This window comes from Bufo bufo, chromosome 7 (genome assembly GCF_905171765.1).
Source record: "Bufo bufo chromosome 7, aBufBuf1.1, whole genome shotgun sequence".
Lineage (NCBI taxonomy): Eukaryota > Metazoa > Chordata > Amphibia > Anura > Bufonidae > Bufo > Bufo bufo.
Window position 1 is genome coordinate 222,611,926 of NC_053395.1, and position 26,438 is coordinate 222,638,363.

General features: G+C 46.9%; 1 protein-coding gene across 1 annotated transcript in view; it reads right to left on the reverse strand.

Annotated features, from left to right (window-relative positions):
• Positions 1-1,039: 1,039 nt before the first annotated feature.
• Positions 1,040-26,438, reverse strand: part of CTDSP1 (CTD small phosphatase 1) — a 31,315-nt gene continuing 5,916 nt past the window's right edge. Inside the window, exons 2-7 of the mRNA XM_040441290.1 lie at positions 9,972-10,120; positions 8,191-8,289; positions 7,393-7,449; positions 6,407-6,499; positions 4,513-4,698; positions 1,040-2,906 (exon numbers count right to left, since the gene is read on the reverse strand). Coding sequence (XP_040297224.1) covers positions 2,778-2,906; positions 4,513-4,698; positions 6,407-6,499; positions 7,393-7,449; positions 8,191-8,289; positions 9,972-10,120 — 713 coding nt within the window. The 3' untranslated portion in view covers positions 1,040-2,777. The remainder of the gene's footprint in view (positions 2,907-4,512; positions 4,699-6,406; positions 6,500-7,392; positions 7,450-8,190; positions 8,290-9,971; positions 10,121-26,438) is intronic.

Below are 26,438 nucleotides of genomic sequence, written 5' to 3' on the forward strand. Positions count from 1 at the left end.
CACCACTAGGGGGAGCTCACTGCATACAGTAGAGACCAAGGTAGAAACCATACGCAGCGAGCTCTCCCTAGTGGTGGTCGCAGAAAATCTAAATTGTATCATTTAACTGTGGCTTTGCTGAGGATTTGGACCTTTGTTTCAGAAAACATATATAAAAAGGTATATTATAGAGCAGAATTGCCCAACCTGCGGCCCTCCAGCTTTTGCAAAACTACAACTCCCAGCATGCCTGGACAGCCTACAGCTACTAGGGCATGATGGGAGTTGTAGTTTTGCCACAGCCGGAGGGCCGCAGGTTGGGCATCCCTGTAATATAGAGTTAATCAGCTCAGAATTGTATGGCGTTAGAGGGTGGATGTTCACTGTAAAGGGGTTGTCGTCACTTTAGCAAATGACATTTGTCATGTAGAGAAAGTTAATATAAGCCATTTACTAATTTATTATTATCCATTTTGCTTCCTTTGCTGGCTGGATTAATTTTTCCATCTTATTATTATGCACTGCTCGTTTCCATGGCTACGACCACCCTGCAATCCATTAGTGGTGGTCGTGCTTGCACCATTGGTGGCTGAGTCCATGGGAGCGCACATAGGCTGGTGCTCGTTCTTATATTGTGCAAGCACGACCACCACTGATGGATTGCAGGGTGGTCGTAGCCATGGAAACGAGCAGTGCATAATAATAAGATGGAAAAATTAATCCAGCCAGCAAAGGAAGCAAAATGAAAAACAACAATATATTAGTAAACGGCTTATAGTAACTTTCTCTACATGATAAATGTCATTTGCTAAAGTGAGAGGACCCCTTTAATGTTTCTATAGACCCCGTCTAGCTGGTGGATATGTTCATATGCAGACCCTGCAGTTCTGTGCACACCTCTGGGCACCGGAGAGCAAAGGCCAAACCTGCCCTTCCAATCAAGTGTCTACAAGGAAACCCAATCTACGGCGAGACCTCCCGCCGATCCCGTCCGTGTTACTAGCGCTCTAAAATCATATATACAGATATACATATTTATAAAGTGATAAACTAATTAAAACATATTTTTATTTATTTATTTACCTCTTCACCGCCCCCTGCTGGTAAAGCCGCACATGGCTGCGGAGATTTCCGTTAAACTATTCTGCCGTGACAGGAGCGACAATGAACACTGTACTGTTAATGTTCCTCGCAATACAATCAATTGTTCTACGTGAGAAAATGTCGCTGGTAAAGTAGCCCTGCAGCAAAATGTGCAATTCCAATACAGCAAGAGAACGCTCAGCTTTGGATTACTACTCTGAAGGGAGAATGGGGGTTATAGTGTAGATCGTGGATTCTCGACCCCGCGTTTCCAAAAAATTAAGGCACGGATTTAAGGCAAATGGTTCAATGTCCGAGTCTCTGTGTGACCGCGAGGAGCCGAGAAGGCACAAATTTTGCAACCCCGGGTGCATTTCCGAATTTGCTCGGCAGCCATATTGCGCGCTCAATCACCCACTCAAATAGCGAAGCACGTGGTCGAGACATGTGCACTACAAAAACTGCCCGCGCCGACTAATTAGTGGCGCCTTGCTCTCAACATCCAAGTCTATAAGGCACTTATTCTCTCCCCAAATCTGACTGGCGGAGGAGACTTGACGCCCGGGGTCCTCGGATCCATATTGTATTTCATAGAGCGGTCCAATAACTGCTCCCCAAAAACCGAAGCAGAGCAGCCAGCAAGACGAACCCCACTGCTTCTTGATTTCTTCAAGTCATAACAGAATTTTTCTTTCGACCTCCGCGGTTCTATGGTCCCTAAAATGTCCTAAATAAAATTTCTAAAAAAATATTCTAAAATCTCTAAAGTGTAACTTGTAAAATTTGCACAATTATTCTCAATGATTTCATGTCATTAATACCAGCGATCTCGTCCACGTGGACTCCACAGTGCCCGGAGATTGGTCATAGTGCGATATTCAAGTTATGGTAAGGCCTTGAGCCGACCTGATACTGGGGAGTGGGGGGGAAAGCACTAAATCATGAACCCGACTTGCTCCAAATGCACCTTTCCACCTACTAAATTCAACTTTTTGAAAAAAAAATAATTAAAAATATAATTATTACAGCACCCAGCTGGCACCAGTTCAATCCCAACTGTGTCCGGCACATAGGGAGACAACCCAGTGTGTAACCCACATCACGTGACCCCTGCACACCTTTCACAATCCACAAAAAAAAAATAAAAAAAAAAAATACAAAAACACCCAAAAATTCCTAACAACTGCAGGGAATAATGGCAACCGTCTGAAATATCACAACAAGCAAACTTGTGAATCATTAATACTTTTGCTAGTGCCCCCTTTTGGCCGCAGGTCCTCGGTGGAGCTGATGAAGTTCATACCCCCTCATTAACTGAAAAAAAAAAAAAAAAAAAAAAAAAAAACTGGGGGTTATAAACAATGAAATTTGAAAAATTGAAAATTCCTGGTTAATTTTTTTTCTCATTAGTTTCTTATTTTTTTTTGAGGGGGGGGGGGGGGGTTTAAAATTGTGAGGAATTCCCTCATTTTTTTGTGAATTAAAAAAATGAAAAATTCAAAAACATTTGTCCGAAATACTTAGGGTTTCGGTATCAGATCGGCAAAATGCGACCCACAAATATGGTGAAGGGCGAGGCTTTATGGTATGGATCAGGGGCTGCACACACCCCCTCGGCGGCAGTAGTAGAGGCCACACCCACTCCCCTCTCTTTCCAGAGTCCAGCGCAGGTGTGAACATGCTCAGCGTGATGAGGCCCCTCCTCCTGGCAGTCATTAGCTGGCAGTCCTGCGTTGCTTTAGTACACTGTACACGTCATCCACTCGGCTCAGCTTTTCAAAGAAGGGAAGGAGGTCCAGCAGCTCCGTGTCGCTCATGTCGTCAAACCAGGAAACTACGGGCACCTGCAAGAGACAAAAACATTCGCTCCTTTTATATCCGCCAACATGGCGACACACAAGACTGCCGACCAGCAGGAACTATCCCGACTCCAAGAATGGCCGTGGAAAGCTTTACCACTGTAAACTTTCTGCAGTAAAGTAAAACACTTGGCCTTTCCACTGTGCGCCAGTTTCGAGACCTCTGCTTGCTTTCTGTGAAAGGGAACATTCTTGTTAGCATCCAGAGCATAGTTGCCAACAGTTCCAAATTTGCTGGGACAGTCACTAATTTTCAGACACAGTCCCTTCAAATTTGGGCCAGAAATGGGCAGTGCTTATGTAAGTCTCGCCCAAAAATCTGTGTTCCTGCAAGCTTTGGGGTTGTTCCCGGAGGCTGGGCCTATTTGTCCTGAATTTACCAACTGCAAACCTGGTAAGTGCGCTGGAGGCTAAAAGCCTGCACAGACCTTATACTTCTCAAAGCTGAGGGTTTGCTACAGTTGAATCCAGTCTAGACAACTGCAAAACCGTTTAGAATTCTGACTGACACATTGTAACAAACTATCTGCACAGGAGAGAGATCTGTGCTGCTGTTTACCGCATGGAGAAGTGTATGGGCTGGATGTAACAGTGACAAACTCTGGCTGAGAAAAGCATTAGGTCTGCACAATGTTCAGTCACTAACAGCAAGCAGAGATGCTGAAAATAGTAAAAAAATAAAATAAACACAAAGTATTTGAATTGAATAAGATCCATATGTGGTTGATCTATGCAATTACTGTATACCGTCTATGGCATACAGAAAAAAACGGATCCGTAAAAAACAGACCGCAAAACACTGAAAAAGCCATACGGTCGTGTGACAGAGGCCTTAATGGGATATCCGGATTTGGCGGTATGTTTAGGGAATTGTATGATGAGCGGTTGCCTATTATAAACCAATGCCACATTTTAGAGATTTCTGTTGGTGGATCCCAGTGTTTAAAGACCAGATCCACAAACAGGAATCTAAAATTTGGCAGCAGTTTATAATAGGCAACTGCTCATAGTACAATTCCCTAAACACACCGCCAAATCCAAGCAGCTCTATACCGATGGCCATGACCACAGGCTGGATAACCCTACAATGACTAACCAGCCCGCCTCACTCCCTGCCTTCTTAAAGGGACAGAAGCCTCATAAAGGGGGTTATGCCATGATTAAAGTGTAAAATGAAAACCAGACATCATGCAGTCCATGAGAATTGCTTTCTAACAAAGCTAGAACCGGCCCTGTACCTCACATGGATCCATAGATCTCCCCATTCATTACTTTGACTGTTCTGCTAGATTTATTTCAGGCTGGCAGCTCAGGAGGGGCGTGTCTATTCTCAGGGGGTGTGTCCTTTCTGTTGTAGCTCTTTCCTTGTAACTGACACAGCTTCTAACAGAAGATTGTAACTGAGCGCGTGCGACCTCCTCAGTGAGGTGGACAAGAAATGATCAAAAGAGCAAACAGTAGGTGGCGCTATACACATACATTTTATTGAATAGCTCAGCGGCTATGCTAAATCTTTACAAAAGTCTTCACATAAAAAAATAATTGAGTAGCACAACCCCTTTAAGATTCTGCGTCTGGGGTCAGGACATACCGCATTATCTGGATGGAAGATATAGGAAGCCGGGGAATTGTCGAGAATAACCAGTTTATTCAGGTCCCGGCCCAGTCTGCTCAGGTCCTTGACGTAGTTGCCCCTATGGAAGGCACAAGATTCCCGGAAAAGACGGGCTCGAAATGCGCCCCATTTATCCAGCAGATCCGCAACCGGGTCAGCATACTGCAAACAGGAAAAGATGGGGCGTGAGAGGGCACGGGGGATAGGGACCATGGGGGATGCCCACAGGCTCCGACTACCACCAATATCCATAGGCCTCATTTATCACAGCAGTCTAATGTTGCTCACAGCAACCAATCAGAGCTCAGCTTTCATTTTTACAGGGTAGCTTAAGAAATGAAAGCTGTGCTCTGATTGGTTGATAACTGAATCCATTTATAACATTAAAAAAACACAACTGCCTTGTTGCCCTTAGCAACCAATCACAGCACAGCTTTCATTTTTCAAGAGCTCTCTAGGAAATGAAACCTGTGATGTGATCGGTTGCTATGGGCAACAGAGACTGTTCCATAAATCTCTACGAGTATCTTAAAGGGGTTCTCCTAGATGTACCATCAATGTCAGATCGGTGTAGGGACCTGCACCTATCTCCAGAATGGGGCCCCATGCACAGCGTCCTCTCCATTCACTGCTATGAGACTTCTGCTATTTTTGGCACTCCAATAGTGGTGAATGGAGGTCAGCTGTGCGCGCGGGTGTGCCATCCTTCACTTCGGGGGCCCCGTTCTAGAGATAGCTGCAGGACCCACAGGTGGGACTCGCACCTTCCTTTAAAAAAGGGGAAAACCCCTTTAAAACCTTAACTCGTTGTCCATAGCAACCCCTTAACAGTGCGTCAGTTGATATGGGCAACCAGGGCAATCTCAGGAACGCTCCATCGATACGATTGGTCCTTGAAGTGATGGGGTCCGCAGCAGCGGGGGTGCACCACCAATGAGGCGAGGTGAGCACCAGGTAGGGATAAGAGGGGGGCAGCGGAAGGACCACGGGCAATGATCGCTTCCGATGTGAAAACGCTAATCTCTACATATTCAACTGCATCGCTGTATTCAGGACAGCAATACAAACGAGAGGCACAGGAGCATTTTTGTACTGGCACACTTCTAGGGACACTTAGAAAATGAGGGACAATACTACTATTGGGTGCACTGTTACCACATAGTGCACTCTGGCAGAGAATTATTACTATTGGTGGGACTTTTGGGAGGACTGTTACATTGGGAGGCACAGGTTAGCAGAGTTATTTTTGGAGGACACTGTGTCTACGGGCCTATAAGTGTTAGGGACACCATTTGCTGGGCACAGTTATTTTGAGGGCACTGTGTGCCAATAATTATTTAAGGGGCGCTATCTGTCTGGTACTAGTATTTTCAGGGGGACTGTTTCTGCAGTGTAGTATTGGGGAGCACAGCGGGCACAGTATCGGGGATGGCAGGATGGGTGTTTAGAAGGTGGGAGGATGATGGAAAAGTAGGAAACTAAGATGTCCGTTTGTCAAACTCTGCAGAAATGAGACGTGGCTGAAAGAAGTCATCATGGCGGCCTGGTCTGAATGGAGAAGATGAGGACAGAGAACATCTACATCAGAGGAGACGTCACTGGATGGAAGAGGTATGGCGCTGTATGTCTTTAACAGTAGGCCTAAAGGGAAGGGGTTAGGTTAAGAGATTGGCATGAAGGGGGGAGGCGGGCACCATTTCAGTTTTTTGCCTCATTCAGCAGAAAGACACGGTGCACACCTGGTCAGCAGGGCCGGAGGGATTTTGGGGGCTCCATGATGCAGGTCTGAGCTCATGGATGCCCCCCGCCCCCCCCCCGATGTGATCTGCTTACAGATTAGGTTTCGGTGGACTTCCCCTTTAAGGCTCACCTTTGCCAGGCTTGCAGTGAATAGGACGCACTCAAACATTTCCCCCATTCTCCTCAGGAACTCGTCCACATGGGGGCGCTTTAATACGTACACCTGGGAGGGGAGGGACAGAAGGAGATAAAAAATAATTAGTAGAACCAACAGCCAAAGAAGAAAGATCTGGGAATCTGAGGGCGGAAGATCGGGCCCGGGGTCATGGACATGAGAAGAACTGACAACTTTTTCATAAAAAATACCAAACGGGGGTGTGGATTATATCCGATCCCTTCACAGTATTCAGCCCTGACAACCTCTCTGTACTTTCAATTTCCTGGGTAGTCATGCCAGCTACAGGTTCCCCCAGTTACAACTTGCATGGTGGGAGTAGAAGTCTGAGACTGTAATATGATGTGGAGCGGGCACAGCCAGTGACAACCCTCATCATCCACTGTCCACCTACACAATCAGGTAAAATAAACCTAGAAAAGAATTACACACTGAAACACCACAACTCCCATCATGTCCAAGTAATGAATAAAAACACCCACTCCCATCCTTGTCCAAGGACCCTGGGGAAGGGGGGGGGGGGGGCTCCAGGACCCTGCGGGTGCTGGGTGAATGATGCTGAAGACGGCGAGCAGCCAGGTATGTATAACGCACTTTATTTTCTAAAATCAGGTTATCCAAAAGCTGTACACTGGGAAATTTCTGCTCTGAAGGCTGCAGGATTGTGAATGCAGCTCTGGAACATAATACATGCTGTGACTCAGGATCAGAACATGACGATCAGTCCGCTGGAACGCCTCGTCGATTGCAGCCGGCGCTGACCACAAGTAATCAAGAATAGGATGAGAGGTGATATTGCAGCCTATCCTGGATTACTTGAAGCTAGCAGCGGCTTTAAGAGGTCACACAGACAATCGGACAGTCCTCGGGCTGCGATCAGGCGCTCCCTCCTTGAAAGTCACATGATTAGCGGGAGGATGGACAGAAGAGCCGCCACTTACCTGATGAACCGTTCCATCAATCTCAACAGGAATGATAAAGTCGGCGTTATTAACCGGCTGCAAAAGAAAACCAAAATGACAGAGTGAGAATAGAGACAAACAGCGCCTCTCATGTCCTCAGGCCGTATGTGGTACTACAGCTCAGTCCTATTTACTTCAATGGAGCAGAGCTGCAGTACCAGACACAACCCATGGCCGGGAGAGGCGCCATTGCTCCAAAACTTGGAGAGCCTGCATGATATTAAAAGTAAACGTAACCTCCGCTCCGGCTGCAAAGCCCAACCCCAGTAACCCCCAACAATTTTTTTTTTTTTTGTGGGGAGGGTCATAATCCCTTGTGATTAAGACCCTCTAAGAAACTAAACCCTTATGTAAATAAAACTCAAACACTGCATCATAAAAAATTCGGCCACTTTCTAATATACTTCTGTGAATATTTCTCCCTATATTTCACGATCTCTGCTGGCTGCCAGTGAATTGCAATAGTTAAAGGTTGGTTACACAACCTGTACCCGTCTCAGCAGCCCAGGATACTGGATAGAATTAACAAAGCTTGTATTTCATCATGTCAAACTCCCCGCTTGCTGTCAGTGAATGGAAACACTCTCGCATACACCTGCCCAAAACCCGTGCTCCTGACACAGACACAGGGCTTCTCAGTGCTCTGTAAGGCGGTAATAGGCCGCCACCTGTGGTTTTACTCACTGACAGCAAGCAGAGATCTTGACAATTATGAAAACTATAAAATTCCTGTTGGAAAAATAAATCCAAGTAAATAAATAAAAATAAAAAATGTACCTTGAACGAACTATGAACTAAAGTCTCATCCAGGTCGATGACCACACAGATCTTGCCTGCATCCTGCGCCTTCACCTCCGACAGGAGATACTTGGTCACCTAAAAAGTCAAAAACAAGTTTAGAAACCTGTGGTTACTGCAGATGTCCAAGGCTAGGGGTGTTTTTTGGAAGGGTAGTTCTCGGTCACATCAACGACGCCTCTGCTGGCCTGTGTGCGACAGCGTCTACCAGATATTTGTAAGCTAGGAGCAATTCCAGGACAGCCCTCGTCCTCTCCACTAGGTGGTGCTGTGCAAGTGTTAAACAGGAGACGCCACATTAATTAGAAGTTGCTATAAACCTCTGTGGTCTCAAAAAGTTAATTAGAGCTATAACGAGGATTTCTTCACAGTTATCGATCTAGAAGGATTCTGCAACCGCAAATTCTGCAACTTGATGTCTACCGAACGCGAGTGGAAAAGGGCAAAGAGTCTTTTAATGACCTCTGGGGGGACAGATTATGTGCCAAAAATATATTTAAAAAATATAATAAAATACAAAGAAAGGAAATGAAAACACCGGCACCAATCAAATCCATCGCCATTATCGCCCCTATCATGTAAACCTATAGCTAAGGGCTCGTTCACACGGCCGTTGGTGTCCCGTGCTGTGAACCGCAATGCACGGGCACCTTCCGTGGAGCAGGCGTATGGGGATCGCAGACCCATTCACTTGAAAGGGTCCACGATCTCTCTGTTCCGCAAAAAGATAGAGCATGTTCTATTTTTTTGTGGAACGGAACCCCAGAAAGCACTCCCTAGTGCTTCCGTAGTGTTCCGTTCCGCATCTCCGGATTTGCAGACCCATTGAAATGAATGGGTCCGCATCCGTGATGCAGAATAACAACGGAAAGGTGCCCGTCTATTGCGGATTTGCAAATGCGGTCCGCAATACGGAAACGGGACACCAATGGTTGTGTGAACGAGCCCCAATACTGTATACATCAAGATGACCAACACAAAATAGGGAAAGCTGTTTTATTATTTATTTTGCTGTCAGTTTGCATATTTTAAAAAATAAAAAGCAATAGTTTGAAAACAAAATGACTTTTTTGTAGTTTTTCCTCAAATAAAACAAAAAAAAGTGAGAAAAAAAATTCTCTAAAAACCCCCATATAAAAAAAAAGGAAAAAGCTTTATATGTGATGTATAAAAATTCACACGTCAGTGATTCAGAGCCAAAACCAGGAGTGGGTCTGAGCACAGAACAGGAGCAGATCCTTCCCTTATACCTTATGTCTGTGGAGGCTCCAGACCAAAACACTGACGTGTGAATGAGGCTTTAAAGGGGTATTCCGGTAGGTACAAGTTATCCCTTATCCACAGGTTAGTGGTTAACTATCAGATTCGGGCCCTGTAGCCCCTGCGGCCGCTCCATTCATTTCTAAGGGAGTTCCGGAGATAGGCAAGTGCTCTACTCACTGTACCCCCACCAACCTGATAGTTATCCCCTATCCTAGGAGATAAAGGGGTACTCCAGTAGGTAGAAGTTAAGATAAGGACATGTTGGATACATTGTTGCACCTCCTTCTAATGTTGCGGGTTCTCATAGACACTGTAGCAATTCCCTGATGCAACATTGTTGCTGGAAGCCCCAGGAGGATCCTGGATGAACCCGACCGTCCGGTGATCTGTTACCAAACTCATTTTAGAGAATTGTTATTTTTGTGCTCCTTTTAGCATCTCAGAAGGTGGAGCCTCCCTTAAAGAAGTAGTCACATGATCCAAGCAGCTGCACTCACCTTGGGGACCAATCCATTCTCCTCGGTCAATAGGGGGGCGTTGTTATTAACAGGTAGGGGCTCGGCATCCTCCTGGCACAGGCAGCAGAAGAGGGAGTGGAAGATGCTGCGACTCCGAGGCTTCTTGGAGGATGAGGAGCTGTGAACAGCTGAGGATGAAGAGAAGACAAGATGTGAGTCCAGCGGGGGGCGATGGGGAGCCGTGCCCCTATAGCCTCATCATTCCAGGCATTATTAACCCCGTCCACTCAGGTTACAGACAGGAACTCATTTTCCAGTGATCGGATGAGTGGATGTGACCAACGGGTGGGGGAGGGATTACTGCATCCTTAAGAGATCAGCGCAGATCATCGCACCTTAATCCGACCACTGTTAACAAGATGTAATTAAACAGGAGATAGATGGACGTCACACAATGGGTTAACTGTGAGCTGAAATTCACTCCAGTGGATCTAAGCTGATCATGTGTGATACTGACTATTGAGCTGTATCTAAGCCTACCATGTGTGATACTGTCTGCACTGAGCTGTATCTAAGCCTACCATGTGTGATACTGTCTGCTGAACTGCTGTATCTAAGCCTACCATGTGTGATACTGTCTGCTGAACTGCTGTATCTAAGCCTACCATGTGTGATACTGTCTGCTGAACTGCTGTATCTAAGCCTACCATGTGTGATACTGTCTGCTGAACTGCTGCATCTAAGCCTACCATGTGTGATACTGTCTGCTGAGCTGCTGTATCTAAGCCTACCATGTGTGATACTGTCTGCTGAGCTGCTGTATCTAAGCCTACCATGTGTGATACTGTCTGCTGAGCTGCTGTATCTAATCCTATCCTGTGTGATATTGTCTGCTGAGCTGCTGTATCTAATCCTATCCTGTGTGATACTGTCTGCTGAACTGCTGTATCTAAGCCTACCATGTGTGATACTGTCTGCACTGAGCTGTATCTAAGCCTACCATGTGTGATACTGTTTGCTGAGCTGCTGTATCTAAGCCTACCATGTGTGATACTGTCTGCTGAGCTGCTGTATCTAAGCCTACCATGTGTGATACTGTCTGCACTGAGCTGCATCTAAGCCTACCATGTGTGATACTGTTTGCTGAGCTGCTGTATCTAAGCCTACCACGTGTGATACTGTCTGCTGAGCTGCTGTATCTAAGCCTACCATGTGTGATACTGTCTGCACTGAGCTGTATCTAAGCCTACCATGTGTGATACTGTCTGCTGAGCTGCTGTATCTAAGCCTACCATGTGTGATACTGTCTGCTGAGCTGCTGTATCTAAGCCTACCATGTGTGATACTGTCTGCTGAGCTGCTGTATCTAAGCCTACGAGGGGACATCCTCTGCGTTTGGAGGAAAGAAGGTTTGTACACAAACATAGAAGAGGATTCTTTACGGTAAGAGCAGTGAGACTATGGAGCTCTCTGCCTGAGGAGGTGGTGATGGTGAGTACAATAAAGGAATTCAGGAGGGGCCTGGATATATTTCTGGAGTGTAATAATATTACAGGCTATAGCTACTAGAGAGGGGTCGTTGGTCCAGGGAGTTATTCTGATTGCCTGATTGGAGTCGGGAAGGAATTTTTTATTCCCCTAAAGTGAGGAAAATTGGCTTCTACCTCACAGGGGTTTTTTTGCCTTCCTCTGGATCAACTTGTAGGATGACAGGCCGAACTGGATGGACAAATGTCTTTTTTCGGCCTTATGTACTATGTTACTATGTTACCATGTGTGATACTGTCTGCTGAGCTGCTGTATCTAAGCCTACCATGTGTGATACTGTCTGCTGAACTGCTCTATCTAAGCCTACCATGTGTGATACTGTCTGCTGAACTGCTGTATCTAAGCCTACCATGTGTCATACTGTCTGCTCAGAGCTGTATCTAAGCCTACCATGTGTGATACTGTCTGCTGAGCTGCTGTATCTAATCCTATCCTGTGTGATACTGTCTGCTGAGCTGCTGTATCTAATCCTATCCTGTGTGATACTGTCTGCTGAGCTGCTGTATCTAAGCCTACCATGTGTGATACTGTCTGCTCAGAGCTGTATCTAAGCCTACCATGTGTGATACTGTCTGCTGAGCTGCTGTATCTAAGCCTACCATGTGTGATCAAATGACATACATGATCTCAGCACAATGTGTAAAAAGCTGAACGTTGGCTTCTCACTAGTCACCAAGAGTAGCATGACCGACTACTATCACTCCCATTTTCCCTGAGTGGGAGTTGTCCACACTCTTCCTATCAGTTAGCAGATAGCGGCTGTAATCAGATTGCGGTACGTTGTTTTTCAGGTCGTGGAGTTCAACCATGTGTTAAGGCTCCAAACAACGCCCCCCCCCCTCCCAGGAATGTCACCCCTACACGGTTAATGCCCAAGGCTACTTTCACACTAGTGTTTTCAATTCCGCTATTGAGATCCGTCCTAGGAGTGCACCAAAATGCATTCCGTTCCGTTTTGCGTCCCCATCACGGATAGGAAAAACGCTGCTGCATTTTTCTGTCCGCGATGTGGTGCGGAGCAAGACGTCCTGACACACAATGTAAGTCAATGGGGACGGATCCGTTTTCGTCATGGCTATAGAAGACATAATACAACCGGATCCGTTCATGACGGATGCATGCAGTTGTATTATTGTAACGGAAGCGTTTTTGGGGATCCATGACGGAGCCATAAAAAATGCTAGTGTGAAAGTAGCCTAACACATCTGTTTAACCCTTTCACTCCCACCACCGCAATACATGCCTCAGAAGGCGGCACGGCGCCCACGACCTGCATACAATAGACACCGTCAATGCGAAGGCGGCAAGAATATTGAGAGGGGGGTGACACCAGGAATCAGGGACTGTGTCTTAGTGCCTCGCCAGCAGTGAAGAGGTTAACACCAGTCCAGCGGTGCAGTTAGTCAGTAATCCACTGCTACAAGCTGCAGTTTTGCTAAGAGGTTAGAGTTACCATCTGGCGGCACCAACATGCAACCTTCAGCATCTGGCTGCGCTCAAGGGTTAGTGCTCTGCAACCTGCAGCTCTCCAGCTGTTGTGAAACTACAACTCCTATTATGCTCCGCCAGTATGCAATAGTAGGATACCATATAACAGCCCCCGCTGGCTGTAAGGCAACTGGCTGTGGGTGGGGCAACATAATACAGGCGGCACTGCAGGGGACACTGCAGGGGGTATTATATGACAGACCACCGCACTACAGCCTGTGGGGGGGGGCAACATAATACAGGCGGCAGTGCTGGGGACACTACAGGGGGTATTATATGACAGACCGCCGCACTACAGCATCATAATACAGGCGGCACTGCAGGGGACACTGCAGGGGGTATTATATGACAGACCGCCGCACTACAGCATCATAATACAGGCGGCACTGCAGGGGGTATTATATGACAGACCGCCGCACTACAGCAACATAATACAGGCGGCACTGCAGGGGACACTACAGGGAGTATTATATGACAGACCGCCGCACTACAGCAACATAATACAGGCGGCACTGCAGGGGACACTGCAGGGGGTATTATATGACAGACCGCCGCACTACAGCATCATAATACAGGCGGCACTGCAGGGGGTATTATATGACAGACCGCCGTACTACAGCAACATAATACAGGCGGCACTGCAGGGGACACTGCAGGGGGTATTATATGACAGACCGCCGCACTACAGCAACATAATACAGGCGGCACTGCAGGGGACACTACAGGGGGTATTATATGACAGACCGCCGCACATAATACAGGCGGCACTATGGGGAGCACTGCAGCACTATAGGAGGTATTATAGGACAGGCTGGAGCATTATGGGGAAGATCATTTTAATACAGAGGGCATTATAATAAAGGGGGCACAATGAGGGGGGATTTTAATACGGGCCAGAGCACTATAGAGGGTACATTATTATACAGCAGGCACTAAGGGGGAACGTAAGCATACTGGCCCTACAGGGGGTCATTATAACAACAGGGTGCACTGGTGGGGGCTTTATAACTAATGGGGCTATAATAGGGGACATAACTACTGTGGACACTTAAAGGGCCTTATTACAACTGCAGGCATTAGGGGGAATGATCATCATTTGGCACAATATAGAGAGCACTACTACTAATGGGGGCACTCTTGGGGTGCATTATTGCTATTGGGGGTAGTGTAGGGAGCACCATTACTATTGAGTCTAGTAGCACAATTACTATGGCGGGGGCTGGCGCTTATTTCTGCAGTATAGTATTTGCGGGCATTGAGCAGCACAGCGGGCACAGTATTGGGGTTATCAGCAACATGACAATGTTCGGGCACCAGGAGGAGGAAGATGATGTGACCCAGGATGTGCGTGCTCCAAGCTCTACAGATTCAGGTGAAAGTTGTCATGGTGGTCTGGTTTGAATGGAGAAGATGAGGAAAGAGAATGTTTACATCACTGGATGCAAGAGATATGTGGCTCTTAAGTCCTACGCTGCGGAGTTACTGGCCCTTTAAGAGATGCTTGATTATAGTTTTTATACAAGCTAAATTAATTTCATCAATAAGGGACATTATTTTGGGTCGAAAAACATAAAATTGCCTAATGTGAAACACAGTGCACACAATGCGAGGCGGCGGCCACTCGTGTTCTGTGGTGCCCCCCCCCCCCCCCCCACTATCCTTTTTGGCTCCAACGTTTCATTCATCCACTGACTACAAAGTATCCAGACGACGTCCCCGGCCCCTCCCTCACTTCTGTTTCCATGACGCCCCAATGTTTTTCCTCTTTCCATCTTCCTTTCTCCACTTTTAGTGCCAACCTTTTGCTCCCATGATGCTCCGCTGCAGACCCCCCCCCCCCCCCCCCCCCCCCCCCCTTGTCTTGCAGGCATATCCGGCCTTTGCAGCTCTGCCAGAATACACAGAGGGAGGAAGACCCTGGAGCCGAGAATATTAAACAGTAGAGATGGCCTTGCGGTTCGCCCAGGGGTCGTTTCGTAGTGATCTTTGCTTGTTCGCGATTCGCTGAACGTGCGAACATATGGCGATATTCGCACGGGCCATATTTTTTTGCATTGTGCCGAACTTTGACCCATGACACATCCATCAGGTGGAACAGGACAGCCAATTGAGACATTTCAGCACATGGACATACCTCCACCCTATAACAGAACCCGATCTGGCCGCCATTTTACATTCAGTGTTTTGCCAGTGTAGGGAGAGGTTGCTGTGTGGGGCAGGGACAGGGGTGCGATATACCTAGAAATTATATTATAGTGCATTTGTATTGTGCAGCAGTTGTGTGCGGTTCTGCTGCGATACCGCGGCTATATAGAGACAAACGCTATTGGAACAAATAATTGCAACTGGTGCGATATACCGGCTTCCATCAAATACTGCTCTTCTCTAGGGACTTTGTTACAGGGTCATTTAGAAAATGACAGGAAGAGGCCGTTCCGCAGGGGTGGTAGGGGTCGGGCAGGTGCGTGCGATAACTTCGAAGCCTTCTGCTCCCTCCTCATCCTCTGTATCTGCTCCCTCCTCACCCTCTGTATCTGCACCCTCCTCACCCTCTGTATCTGCACCCTCCTCACCCTCTGTATCTGCACCCTCCTCACCCTCTGTATCTGCACCCTCCTCACCCTCTGTATCTGCACCCTCCTCACCCTCTGTATCTGCACCCTCCTCACCCTCTGTATCTGCACCCTCCTCACCCTCTGTATCTGCACCCTCCTCACCCTCTGTATCTGCACCCTCCTCACCCTCTGTATCTGCACCCTCCTCACCCTCTGTATCTGCACCCTCCTCACCCTCTGTATCTGCACCCTCCTCACCCTCTGTATCTGCACCCTCCTCACCCTCTGTATCTGCACCCTCCTCATCCTCTGTATCTGCACCCTCCTCATCCTCTGTATCTGCACCCTCCTCATCCTCTGTATCTGCACCCTCCTCATCCTCTGTATCTGCACCCTCCTCACTCTCTGCTGTGTGCACCCCCAAAGACACCACCACCACCACCATAGCGTCTCCACTTGAGTCACAGGAATTATTTCCCCATCCATTCCCAGACCTTACGGATGCGCAGCCATTCTTGGCATCGGATGAGGCGGTAGCAACAGCTGCCACCCAGCAGTCTGACGACAGCACCCAGATCAGCCCAAGGAGGGGGTCCCCGCTGTTGCTGCCTACTCCGAGATCTCTAATGTCAGTGGTGGTGAAGGTGACGACGATGAGGTGTCGATGGACGTCACGTGGATGCCCACAAGAGAGGAAGAGGAGAGGAATTCAGAGGGAGAGACAGAGCAGCAGATAAGGAGGAGAAGCAGGGAGAGCTCGCTGGGCACAGGAGGCAAAATGCTAACGTATCTGATGGGAGCCGTCCACCATGCACAGTCACATCTGGCGCTCCCAGGACGCCGGCACATGGCTCCGCAGTGTTGGCTTTTTCTAACGTGTCAGCTGCTGACAATAGTGTTGCCATCTGCAGCCTGTGCTGTCAACGCATAAGTCGCGGTAAGCCCAACACTCACCTAGGGACGACCGCCTTAAGAAGGCACCTGGCCTCCAGTCACCGAGCCCAGTGGGAGCAACGCCGTCAGAACCCACAAAGCCACACTCCCGGCGCTCCACGTCCTGCCTCTTCTCCTTCTCCTCTCTCCTCCCATTTGTCCTCCACTCCACCTTCCACCGTGCCGTCGTCGCGTTCATCTGGCAGAAGGCAGGCTGCAGTGGCCCAAATGTTCGAGCGTAAAAATCCTCTTGCTCAATGGCTGACCGCTGGCTTGTCGGAACTGCTAGCCCGCCAACTACTGCCATATAAACTGGTGGACTCGGAGGCCTTTAGAAACTACTGCCATATAAACTGGTGGACTCGGTGGCCATTGACACACCACAATGGAAGGTCCCCGGAAGGAAATATTTCTCCCAGAAGGGCATCCCAGAGCTATATGGCCACGTCATCAGCAAGTGAATGTATCTCTGGCACACAGTGTCGGTGCCAAGATACATCTGACCACAGACACGTGGTCTAGCAAACACGGGCAGGGAAGGTACATAACTTTTACTGTCCACTGGGGGAACCTTCTGACGGCCGTCGAACATGCAACCCGTGGGTCCCGTGTGGATTTGGTGTTACCGCCACGGATTGCATGCAGGCCTGCCTCTTCTCCTCCATCCTCCGTCTCCTCCTCGGCTGACTCCTTTTCCACTGCGCCCCCCCCATCTCCCCAGAACCTATTAGACGTGCCAGGTGAGACGTTGCCATGCTGAGCTGCGGCTGTTGTGCCACACCGGTCCTGCACTGCTTTCAGCTCTGCGGTCACAGGCCGATCAGTGGTTAACCCCGCTCAATTTGACAGTTGGTAAAGTGGTGTGCGACAACGGTGCCAATCTGCTGAGCGCGCTGAAACAGGGCAAAATGACACACGTCCCGTGCATGGACGCGGCAGCACGGATAGGGAGCAATGTCACATTTTACTCCAACCACATCCAAAGCATTCAAAATTCTGCAGGCTTCTCAGGTTGAATGACCTGGCAGCTAACAGCAGCTCTTCTGGGGAGCACTAAGACTGTACTACAGGTACTTGCCAAGAAGTCTAATCAAGTTGCAGGCAGAAGAGTGCATCTTTGGAGGTGACTGGAGTATACTTGCCGATCTTTCCAGAAAAAGAGGGAATCTCCTAAACTTCCTGAGGAGTTGGTAAATCTCCTGGGTGCCCACATACTCGCCACTCCTTGTTCCTGCGCTTCCCTCCAGTACAGGCGTCATGATGGGACCTGTCTAACTGGGGAGGTCTCTTTTTATAAGGTAACCTGGGATGTGAATTTTTAGGGGGTTGGGTCTGGGGTCTGAATTTATCTAGAAGGGTCTGGTCTGGGGTCCTCATCTATTTAGTTTTTTTTTTTTTTAAGGTAGCAATAAAAAAAATTTAGGGGGTATGGTCTGTTTTTGAATTTTTTTTAAAGGGGGTCTGATTTGTTGTCCTTATTTGGAGGGACTTTCTTTAGGGGGTCTGGCCCAGGTTCTCTATAAGTTTAGGGGGTCTGGGTCTATTTGTTTCAGGGGTCTGTACCCATATTAGTATGTGGGGTCTTTCGGAGTCGCAGGTCATCTGAAATCTACCACCTATCACATCTGAGATTCTGGCGGCTGCTCTGTCCACCATGCTTTACACTGCAGCAGGAGGTCAGAGCATGGAGAGAGGATTACAGTTAGGGCAGAATGATTACTAAACCACCAGTGAGAAAATGATGATGACTGCTGCCCAGGTACTGAGGGGGAGGGGCCTCAGCTAGGGGGAGGAGCCTCTGCTACAGGGAGGGGCCTGGAGATAGAAAACAAGCGCAGAATTCCAGTCACACCTTTCAGGAGAAGTTTACCCAGAGCAATAAAGCAAACGAGGCCACGAGGAAGTGAGAGGAGAAGCCTCCGTGGTTACTCATTAATGGCTGTGAACGTGCACAAAATCACAAATGCCGTGATCACCCCCCCCCCCCCTCCTCAAGGACACCCAGCTTTCCCAGACCCTGATTGATCTGCAATAGCTCAAGATCAGAGGAATATAACGTACACATAGTGACGACCGGGGGCGGATTGGTCATGGACCTTACAGGGAAATTTCCCGGTGGGCCGATGCCCAGGGGCCGTCTGAGCCCTCCTCACAGACGGCCAGTGGAAGTTTTGTGGGGATGTATTTTGTGCTGCACTGTGGTATTTGGCTCTGTCGGGGCGGTATAATGTGCCGCAATATGGTGTTCATGGCTCTGCCATAAATTTGGACACGACTACAAAACGGGGTCACTTTTAGTATTTCTTTCAGGACCATTTTAAGTTCCCAGTCCGCCTCTGGTGACGACTCTGCGATCCACTAGTCCCCGTGTGTATAATATATATATATATATACTCCTGGCTGCCGTCCCCTCCTGTATCCTGCCAGAGGGAGACCCGGCCGACGAGCTGCTGTTCTCTGTCATCAGTCACTGGAGCCTGGAAAAGCTGGGTGATAAATCCTGTTAATAAACTGGAGGCAGCACTGGATGTCACCCCCAATTCTCAGAAAGAAGACGACACCAGGATTTAGAGGGACATCATCTCATTCTCCCGTACCCCCAGTGTCATTATCCTAGTAGTAGGTGGGGGGGTGGGGAAGCATTAGTCTCATCCTACCTAGTCGGGGTGCAGTAACCCACATGTTCTTTCTATGCGGACCGATGCTAACTCTCTCCTATGTGGATGGTCATGCTGTCGCCGAATTTTTTTTTAAAGCCTGGGTGATAAATGACGGGTGAGATATACGGTTACAGCGCCATTGCTCTCATTGATCGCTGGTCCTGACATCGGCTCAAATCAATCCAGACGAGTTCTCATGTGACCACTCACCTATCACAAGGCTATCGCAGGGTGAATTGCCTTTCAGATGCCTGGGAGAGCTGGGTGATGCCTGGGAGAGCTGGGTGATGCCTGGGAGAGCTGGGTGATGCCTGGGAGAGCTGGGTGATGCCTGGGAGAGCTGGGTGATGCCTGGGAGAGCTGGGTGATGCCTGGGAGAGCTGGGTGATGCCTGGGAGAGCTGGGTGATGCCTGGGAGAGCTGGGTGATGCCTGGGAGAGCTGGGTGATGTCTGGGAGAGCTGGGTGATGCCTGGGAGAGCTGGGTGATGTCTGGGAGAGCTGGGTGATGTCTGGGAGAGCTGGGTGATGTCTGGGAGAGCTGGGTGATGTCTGGGAGAGCTGGGTGATGGCTCCTGCAGGCATGGTACTTTTGATTTCTATCTAGGGAATCATGCCACCCAGTGCTGACTGGCATACAGACCCAGGTAGATATGCAACAAGGGATCTATGCCTGCATTGCTGTTCAGGAGTCTGGGAAAGCCGTGGCTACCTTCTCCTTCTATTACATCTGTATATGGAAAAGCTGGGTGACCCCAGTGTTCTACTATTAGAGCTCACATAGGGATCGTCTGGAAAGCATGCCCTTCCCCAGCGCTGCTGCCCATCTATAAGAGTCACCGTTCAGGAGACTAGGAAAGCTGAATGACAACCACGATGAAGCTGTAGTACTGCCCATGATGGATATCGCCCAACTTTCCCAGGATCAGATGCAGTCAAGAAATATTTAACCACTCGGCAAAAGAGGACGATGTCTTCTCGGTCCATATTCAGCTCCATTATAGATAGGGCAGAGTATTTATTTCCCGGGAGGAGCCCCATTATATGAGGGGACGTGAGGGACACAACGTCTGGGAACCTCTCAGCGCTCGCAGAGAGCAGGCGCCTCCTGTGCACACCGCGCACCTCCCTGCGTGGGCAGCAACAATGTGAACTGCAGCCACACCCGAACACCCTGCCAGGACGTATGCAGCTCCCAGAGTATGAGGACTGTCCTCCAGTCCTATCTGGTTCTGGGAAAGCTAGGTGACAAACAATGTGGTCAATGAGGTTACCAAAAAGCTCTCCAAGAGTCCAAAGCCACCCAGGACTGCACCCAGGCAGATGTCATCCAGGACTCAGGGAAAAGCTGGGTGACCTCTCCTATCTGTGCCCATATTAGTTGTTCTGGACATGGAAGCGACTCAGCTTTCTCAGAAACGGATACAAGTAGCGAACATCTGACCAAACTCAAGTCAGTCGTTCACACAGCTTTCCTGCCCCATGCCACATCACGGCCTAATGAGACTTTACACTGAGGACTCTGGGAAGGATGGGCGACTATAGCAAAGCATGGAAGGCCAATATGGACCCAGCAGCTACCCAGCTTTCCCAGCTTCTGAACGGCAAATCATTTGTTTTCCCTTTACTTTTAACTTTACTTTATTATAAAGAAGTGGAAGGGAAAGAGTTAAACATGTCGTGCCCTGCCATGCTCTTACTCCAAAAATCGGCACCTGACACCTTTTTTTCAGGTTACTGGCCCTTTAACAAAAGACGAGCATCAGCACATGCAAATTGCTCATCAACCCAGTGTCTGCGCATCGGCCGCCGCTGCGCGTTTTTAATGAAATCTTCATTATCCGGTAAAGCAGTGAATCAAATGAAATCAACAACGATACGAGAGGCATAAGGTGCGATCGCAAATGTTCACACATCACGCAGTCAGTTTAGTAACAATCCTTTAATTTAGCATCATAGATATCTGCTTGCTGTCAGTGAGTTGAAGCATTACTGCTTACATCTAGAAGCTAAAAACCTGTACAGACCTAATAATATTTTTCACAATTGAGAGGCTGCTACACAAAATCCACTAGGTAAGCAGGTTTTAAAGATAAAATCAGGTGTGGATCACAACAGGAGAGAGTATTAAGGGCGGACACAACTTCTCCAGTTCGTTTCAATCCACTCCTTGTCTTGGCTTCAAAAACCGCATTTAACAAAACTGAATGTGTGACAGCGCCCCGAGAGCGGAAAACATCCGCAGCCCAAATCTCCTGTCCTGAGAGGTTGTTACAATGTATCAATGCAGTAAAATGTATCAGTCTGGAGTGCAGAATGTTTACCTCACAGAGGATTCTCTACATTGGGTAAAGTGTAGCAAACCCTCAGCTGTGGTTTAGGTCTATACAGCCTCTAGATATAAACAAGAGTATTTTCATTCACTGGCAGCAAGCAGACATCATGAAAAGGATGACGAACTGAAAAACAAAATATATTAGAAAGTTGCAGAATCTAACTTATAGTAGTTATATTCTTGTACATAGGAGCAGTATTATAGTAGTTATATTCTTGTACATAGGAGCAGTATTATAGTAGTTATATTCTTGTACATAGGAGCAGTATTATAGTAGTTATATTCTTGTACATAGGAGCAGTATTATAGTAGTTATATTCTTGTACATAGGAGCAGTATTATAGTAGTTATATTCTTGTACATAGGAGGCAGTATTATAGTAGTTATATTCTTGTACATAGGAGCAGTATTATAGTAGTTATATTCTTGTATATAGGAGGCAGTATTATAGTAGTTATATTCTTGTACATAGGAGGCAGTATTATAGTAGTTATATTCTTGTACATAGGAGCAGTATTATAGTAGTTATATTCTTGTATATAGGAGCAGTATTATAGTAGTTATATTCTTGTATATAGGAGCAGTATTATAGTAGTTATATTCTTGTACATAGGAGGCAGTATTATAGTAGTTATATTCTTGTACATAGGGAGCAGTATTATAGTAGTTATATTCTTGTACATAGGAGCAATATTATAGTAGTTATAATCTTGTACATAGGAGCAGTATTATAGTAGTCATATTCTTGTACATAGGAGCCAGTATTATAGTAGTTATATTCTTGTACATAGGAGCAGTATTATAGCAGTTATATACTTGTACATAGGAGCAGTATTATAGTAGTTATATTCCTGTACATAGGAGGCAGTATTATAGTAGTTATATTCCTGTACATAGGAGGCAGTATTATAGTAGTTATATTCTTGCACATAGGAGGCAGTATTATAGTAGTTATATTCCTGTACATAGGAGCAGTATTATAGTAGTTATATTCTTGTACATTCAGGGCAGTATTATAGTAGTTATATTCTTGCACATAGGAGGCAGTATTATAATAGTTATATTCTTGTACATAGGAGGCAGTATTATAATAGTTATATTCTTGTACATAGGAGGCAGTATTATAGTAGTTATATTCTTGCACATAGGAGGCAGTATTATAGTAGTTATATTCTTGTACATACAGGGCAGTATTATAGTAGTTAGGTATAACAAGTATAGCAATTCTATTCATTTTAGTTTGTTAAAGTATCACTTTCCTCCGCTCATAGCGCAGTCCTCATATTGTTGCTGCAGGGCACATGGTCCGTCATGGTTATGTCAGTGACATTAGTTGCATCAGATCAGTTGACAGTTAGAAACCACAGTGATTTTTCCTTCCATAGATAAGATTTTGTGGTCGCTACACATACTGATCTGAAAGTGTTGGACAGAACTGGAGGAAGTTAAATTTTAGGGCTCACGCACATGAACGTGTGCGGCCCATGCCCGTATTGTGGCCTGCAAACAGCTTGAATAGGTCCGCAATCCGCAAGATACGGAGTGTTGCGGAGGCCCACGGAAGCACTACGGAGCACTTTTGTGGGATTTTGTTAAGTGCCTCCGCACCTCAAAAAAACATTTCCGCACCTGAAAACAGCGGCCAAAAGGCCGATGCCCGTGCATTGTGGAACGCCATTTGCGGGTCCGCAGCACAGGCCGCACACTTTTGTGTGCATGAGCCCCTTGCCATGTTCAGGGAGATGCATGGAGCCTGGAGGCCACTGTCAGATTATCCTATTATACATGATTACAGGATACTTGCCTTAAGGTCCTTTTCCATGGACCGATTATCAGGCACATTATCGGGGGTAAACATATATATATATATATATATATAAAATGTAGAAGATCCACACAAATTTGTTTCTACACCAAAATCTGCATGTCTTACTTGCGTTTTTTGGTGCAGGTTTGATGCAGGTTTGCCTCAGATCTCAGACTTCCATTGAAAATGGTGAAATCCGTACCAGAAATTGAGATGCTGTGGATTTCAGAATCCGCACAGCAGGTCAATAGTGTTGAGTGCAAATATTCGTATTACGAATTTTTGTTGCGAATATCGGCACTTCGAGAATTCACGAATATTTAGAATATAGAGCTATATGCAGACAGCGGAGTGCTGTCTGCATCTTTTGCGGCCCTATTGAAGTGAATGGGTCCACACCCGAGCCGCAAAAACGGCGGCTCGGATGCGGACCCGAAAAACGGTCGTGTGCATGAGGCCTAATTCAGATAGTTAGGGGGAGATGGTCAGTGTAGGTTAGATTGATCTATAGTGGAGCTATACACGCTACAGACATAGCGCTGTGATGTCACAAGTTGCCCAAGTATTGCGAAAAAATATTAGCATCATTAATTGCTGAAAATTCGCAAGCGCAAATATATTGGAGCGCTCTATCTGCATATAAAGCTATTCTAATGTTCTGCCGTGCCGACCATTTTCTCCAGTCTCAGGAAACTTCTAGCAGCTTGAAAACTGTGCCTAAAGTGACCCACGCCTTTATTTTGCGCGCATTACGTGAATATTACATTGCCGATTTTCGCAATCAAGAATATAATCTCGAATTCACGAATATATGACAAATATTCTACAAAATATTTGCGAAATATAGCAAATTCGAATATTACCCCTGCAGCTCATCACTACAGGTCAACATCCACACAGAAGAAAATAGCAAAGTACCGTATTCACCAGGTTTGTTTGATCCCATACATTTTGCCGCTACTGTACTAAACGGCATTTTTCTTTCTGCACGAAAATCTGCACAGAAAAAACATCCATAATCTACAACTTGTGCAGGTAACATTCAGGGTACTTTCACACTAGCGTTTTTCTTTTCCGGCACAGAGTTCCGTCCTAGGGGCTCAATACCGGAAAAGAACTGATCAGTTTTATCCCCATGTATTCTGAATGGAGAGCGATCCGTTCAGGATGCATCAGGATGTCTTCAGTTCAGTCTTTTTGACTTTTCAGGACGGAGATAATACCGCAGCATGCTACGGTTTTATCTCCGTCCAAAATTCCGGAACACTTGCCGGAATGCCGGATCCGGCATTTTATTCCCATTGAAATGCATTAAATGCCGGATCCGGCCTCGAGTGTTTCTGCAAAACTGATCCAGCATTGCGGTCTGCGCATGCTCAGAGCGCAAAAAAATGTGAAAAATAAATAAATAATGCCGGATCCGTTTTTCCGGATGACACTGGAGAGACGGATCCGTCATTTCAATGCATTTGTCAGACGGATCAGGATCCTGACGAATGCCATCAGTTTGCATGCGTTTTGACGGATCCGGCAGGCTGTTTCGGCGACGGAATCCTCTGCTGCAGGTGTGAAAGTCCCCTAAGCCCCTTTCACCCCGTCAGTGTTTGGTCAGTCATTTCCATCAGTGATTGTGAGCCTAGACGGAGCCGGTGCGCAGATTTCCTGTTCTGCGTTTTTGACCGCACTTGGTTTTGACTCACAATCAGTGATGGAAATACTCAGTGATGGAAATAACGGACCAAATCCGTGAAATGTGAACTAGGTCTTATGCATGTCCCCCAACTGTTTAGAATTGCAAAGAGGGACAATATGTGCGGCGCGCATCGCAGCTATTTTTTTCCATATTAGGCCACGCCTCTAACTGCGCCAAAAGCATAATTACCGACTCCGTCAGAACTACAGCCGCTCGGGGATCTGTTAGAGGAGTACAAGTTCCTTTATTTTCTTTACAGCATATGGAGCCCCTGGGACAATTTTTTTTCCTTGAGCTTCAACATCCATTTAAATATTAGCACATAAATCACTATATGCCAAGGTCCAAATGACATCTTTATGGTCCAATATACAGGTAAGGGCCATACAGATCGTTTAGTAAATGTATTAATGCACATTTCTGCAGGTCAAAAAGAGGGACATTTAAGGATCAAAGAGCGACACCTGGGAGGCACGCTTATGGAGGCCACACATGGGGCCAGGGATAGGACCAGCAACAGAGACCAGATTCACTAAAAATGTATTTACATGTGTACGATACGTCATCAACTAAACCACCCAATGACTTATGACTCCACATGGAGACCGACCCCAAAAATATAGGAGGCAGGGGCACCATCATCTCCTGCACTAATCAAGAGCTCATTACAAGTCAATCAATGATTCGAGCTGTAGAACTGTTAACAAGCTTAGGGCTCAGGAACACGAAAGTGCAATTTACGGAACGGGCCGCCCATTATAGAAATACCTATTCTTGTGCCTGCAAAACGGACACTAATAGGACATGTTCTTTTTTTTATTTGCGGGGCTGCGGAATGGAGCAATGGATGCGGATAACATACGGAGTGCTGTCCGCATCTTTTGCGGCCTCATTGAAGTGAATGGGTCCGCATTTGAGCTGCAAGAAATGCGGCTCAGATGCAGAACCACGTTCGTGTGAATGAGCCCTCAGGCAGAGTTCACATCACTGTTTCATTTTCCATTCTTCTGATCAGTAATTAAAAAAAAAAAAAAACTAAGAACGGTTCCAGAGCATCAGTTATGTACATCCGGCATCCGTTTGAGCCATTTCCGTCTGAGATCCGTTTTTTTAGACAGAAAAAAAAAAAAAAAAAGGTTCTGCATGCAGGACTTTTGACTTTTTTTTTTCCATCTAGAACAGGAAATGGCTCAAACGGATGCCGGATGTACATAACTGATCCTCTGGAACCGTTCTTTGCTTTTTTATGTTCTTATGACTGATCAGAAGAATGGAAAATGAAACATTGATGCGAACTCTTCCTGACTGATCCGTGTTTTACTTGTATCTGTCGCTACCAGGGATGTGTCCCAGCCAACCTCTGATCTGCCCACCTACATACATTACTGGACAACTAGACAGTGGGAAAGCTGGGTGGGCTGCTCTATTACATGCGAGCCTGCCCTTCAGGAGCCTGGGAAAGCTATAACGATGGTGAGGTTTATCGGG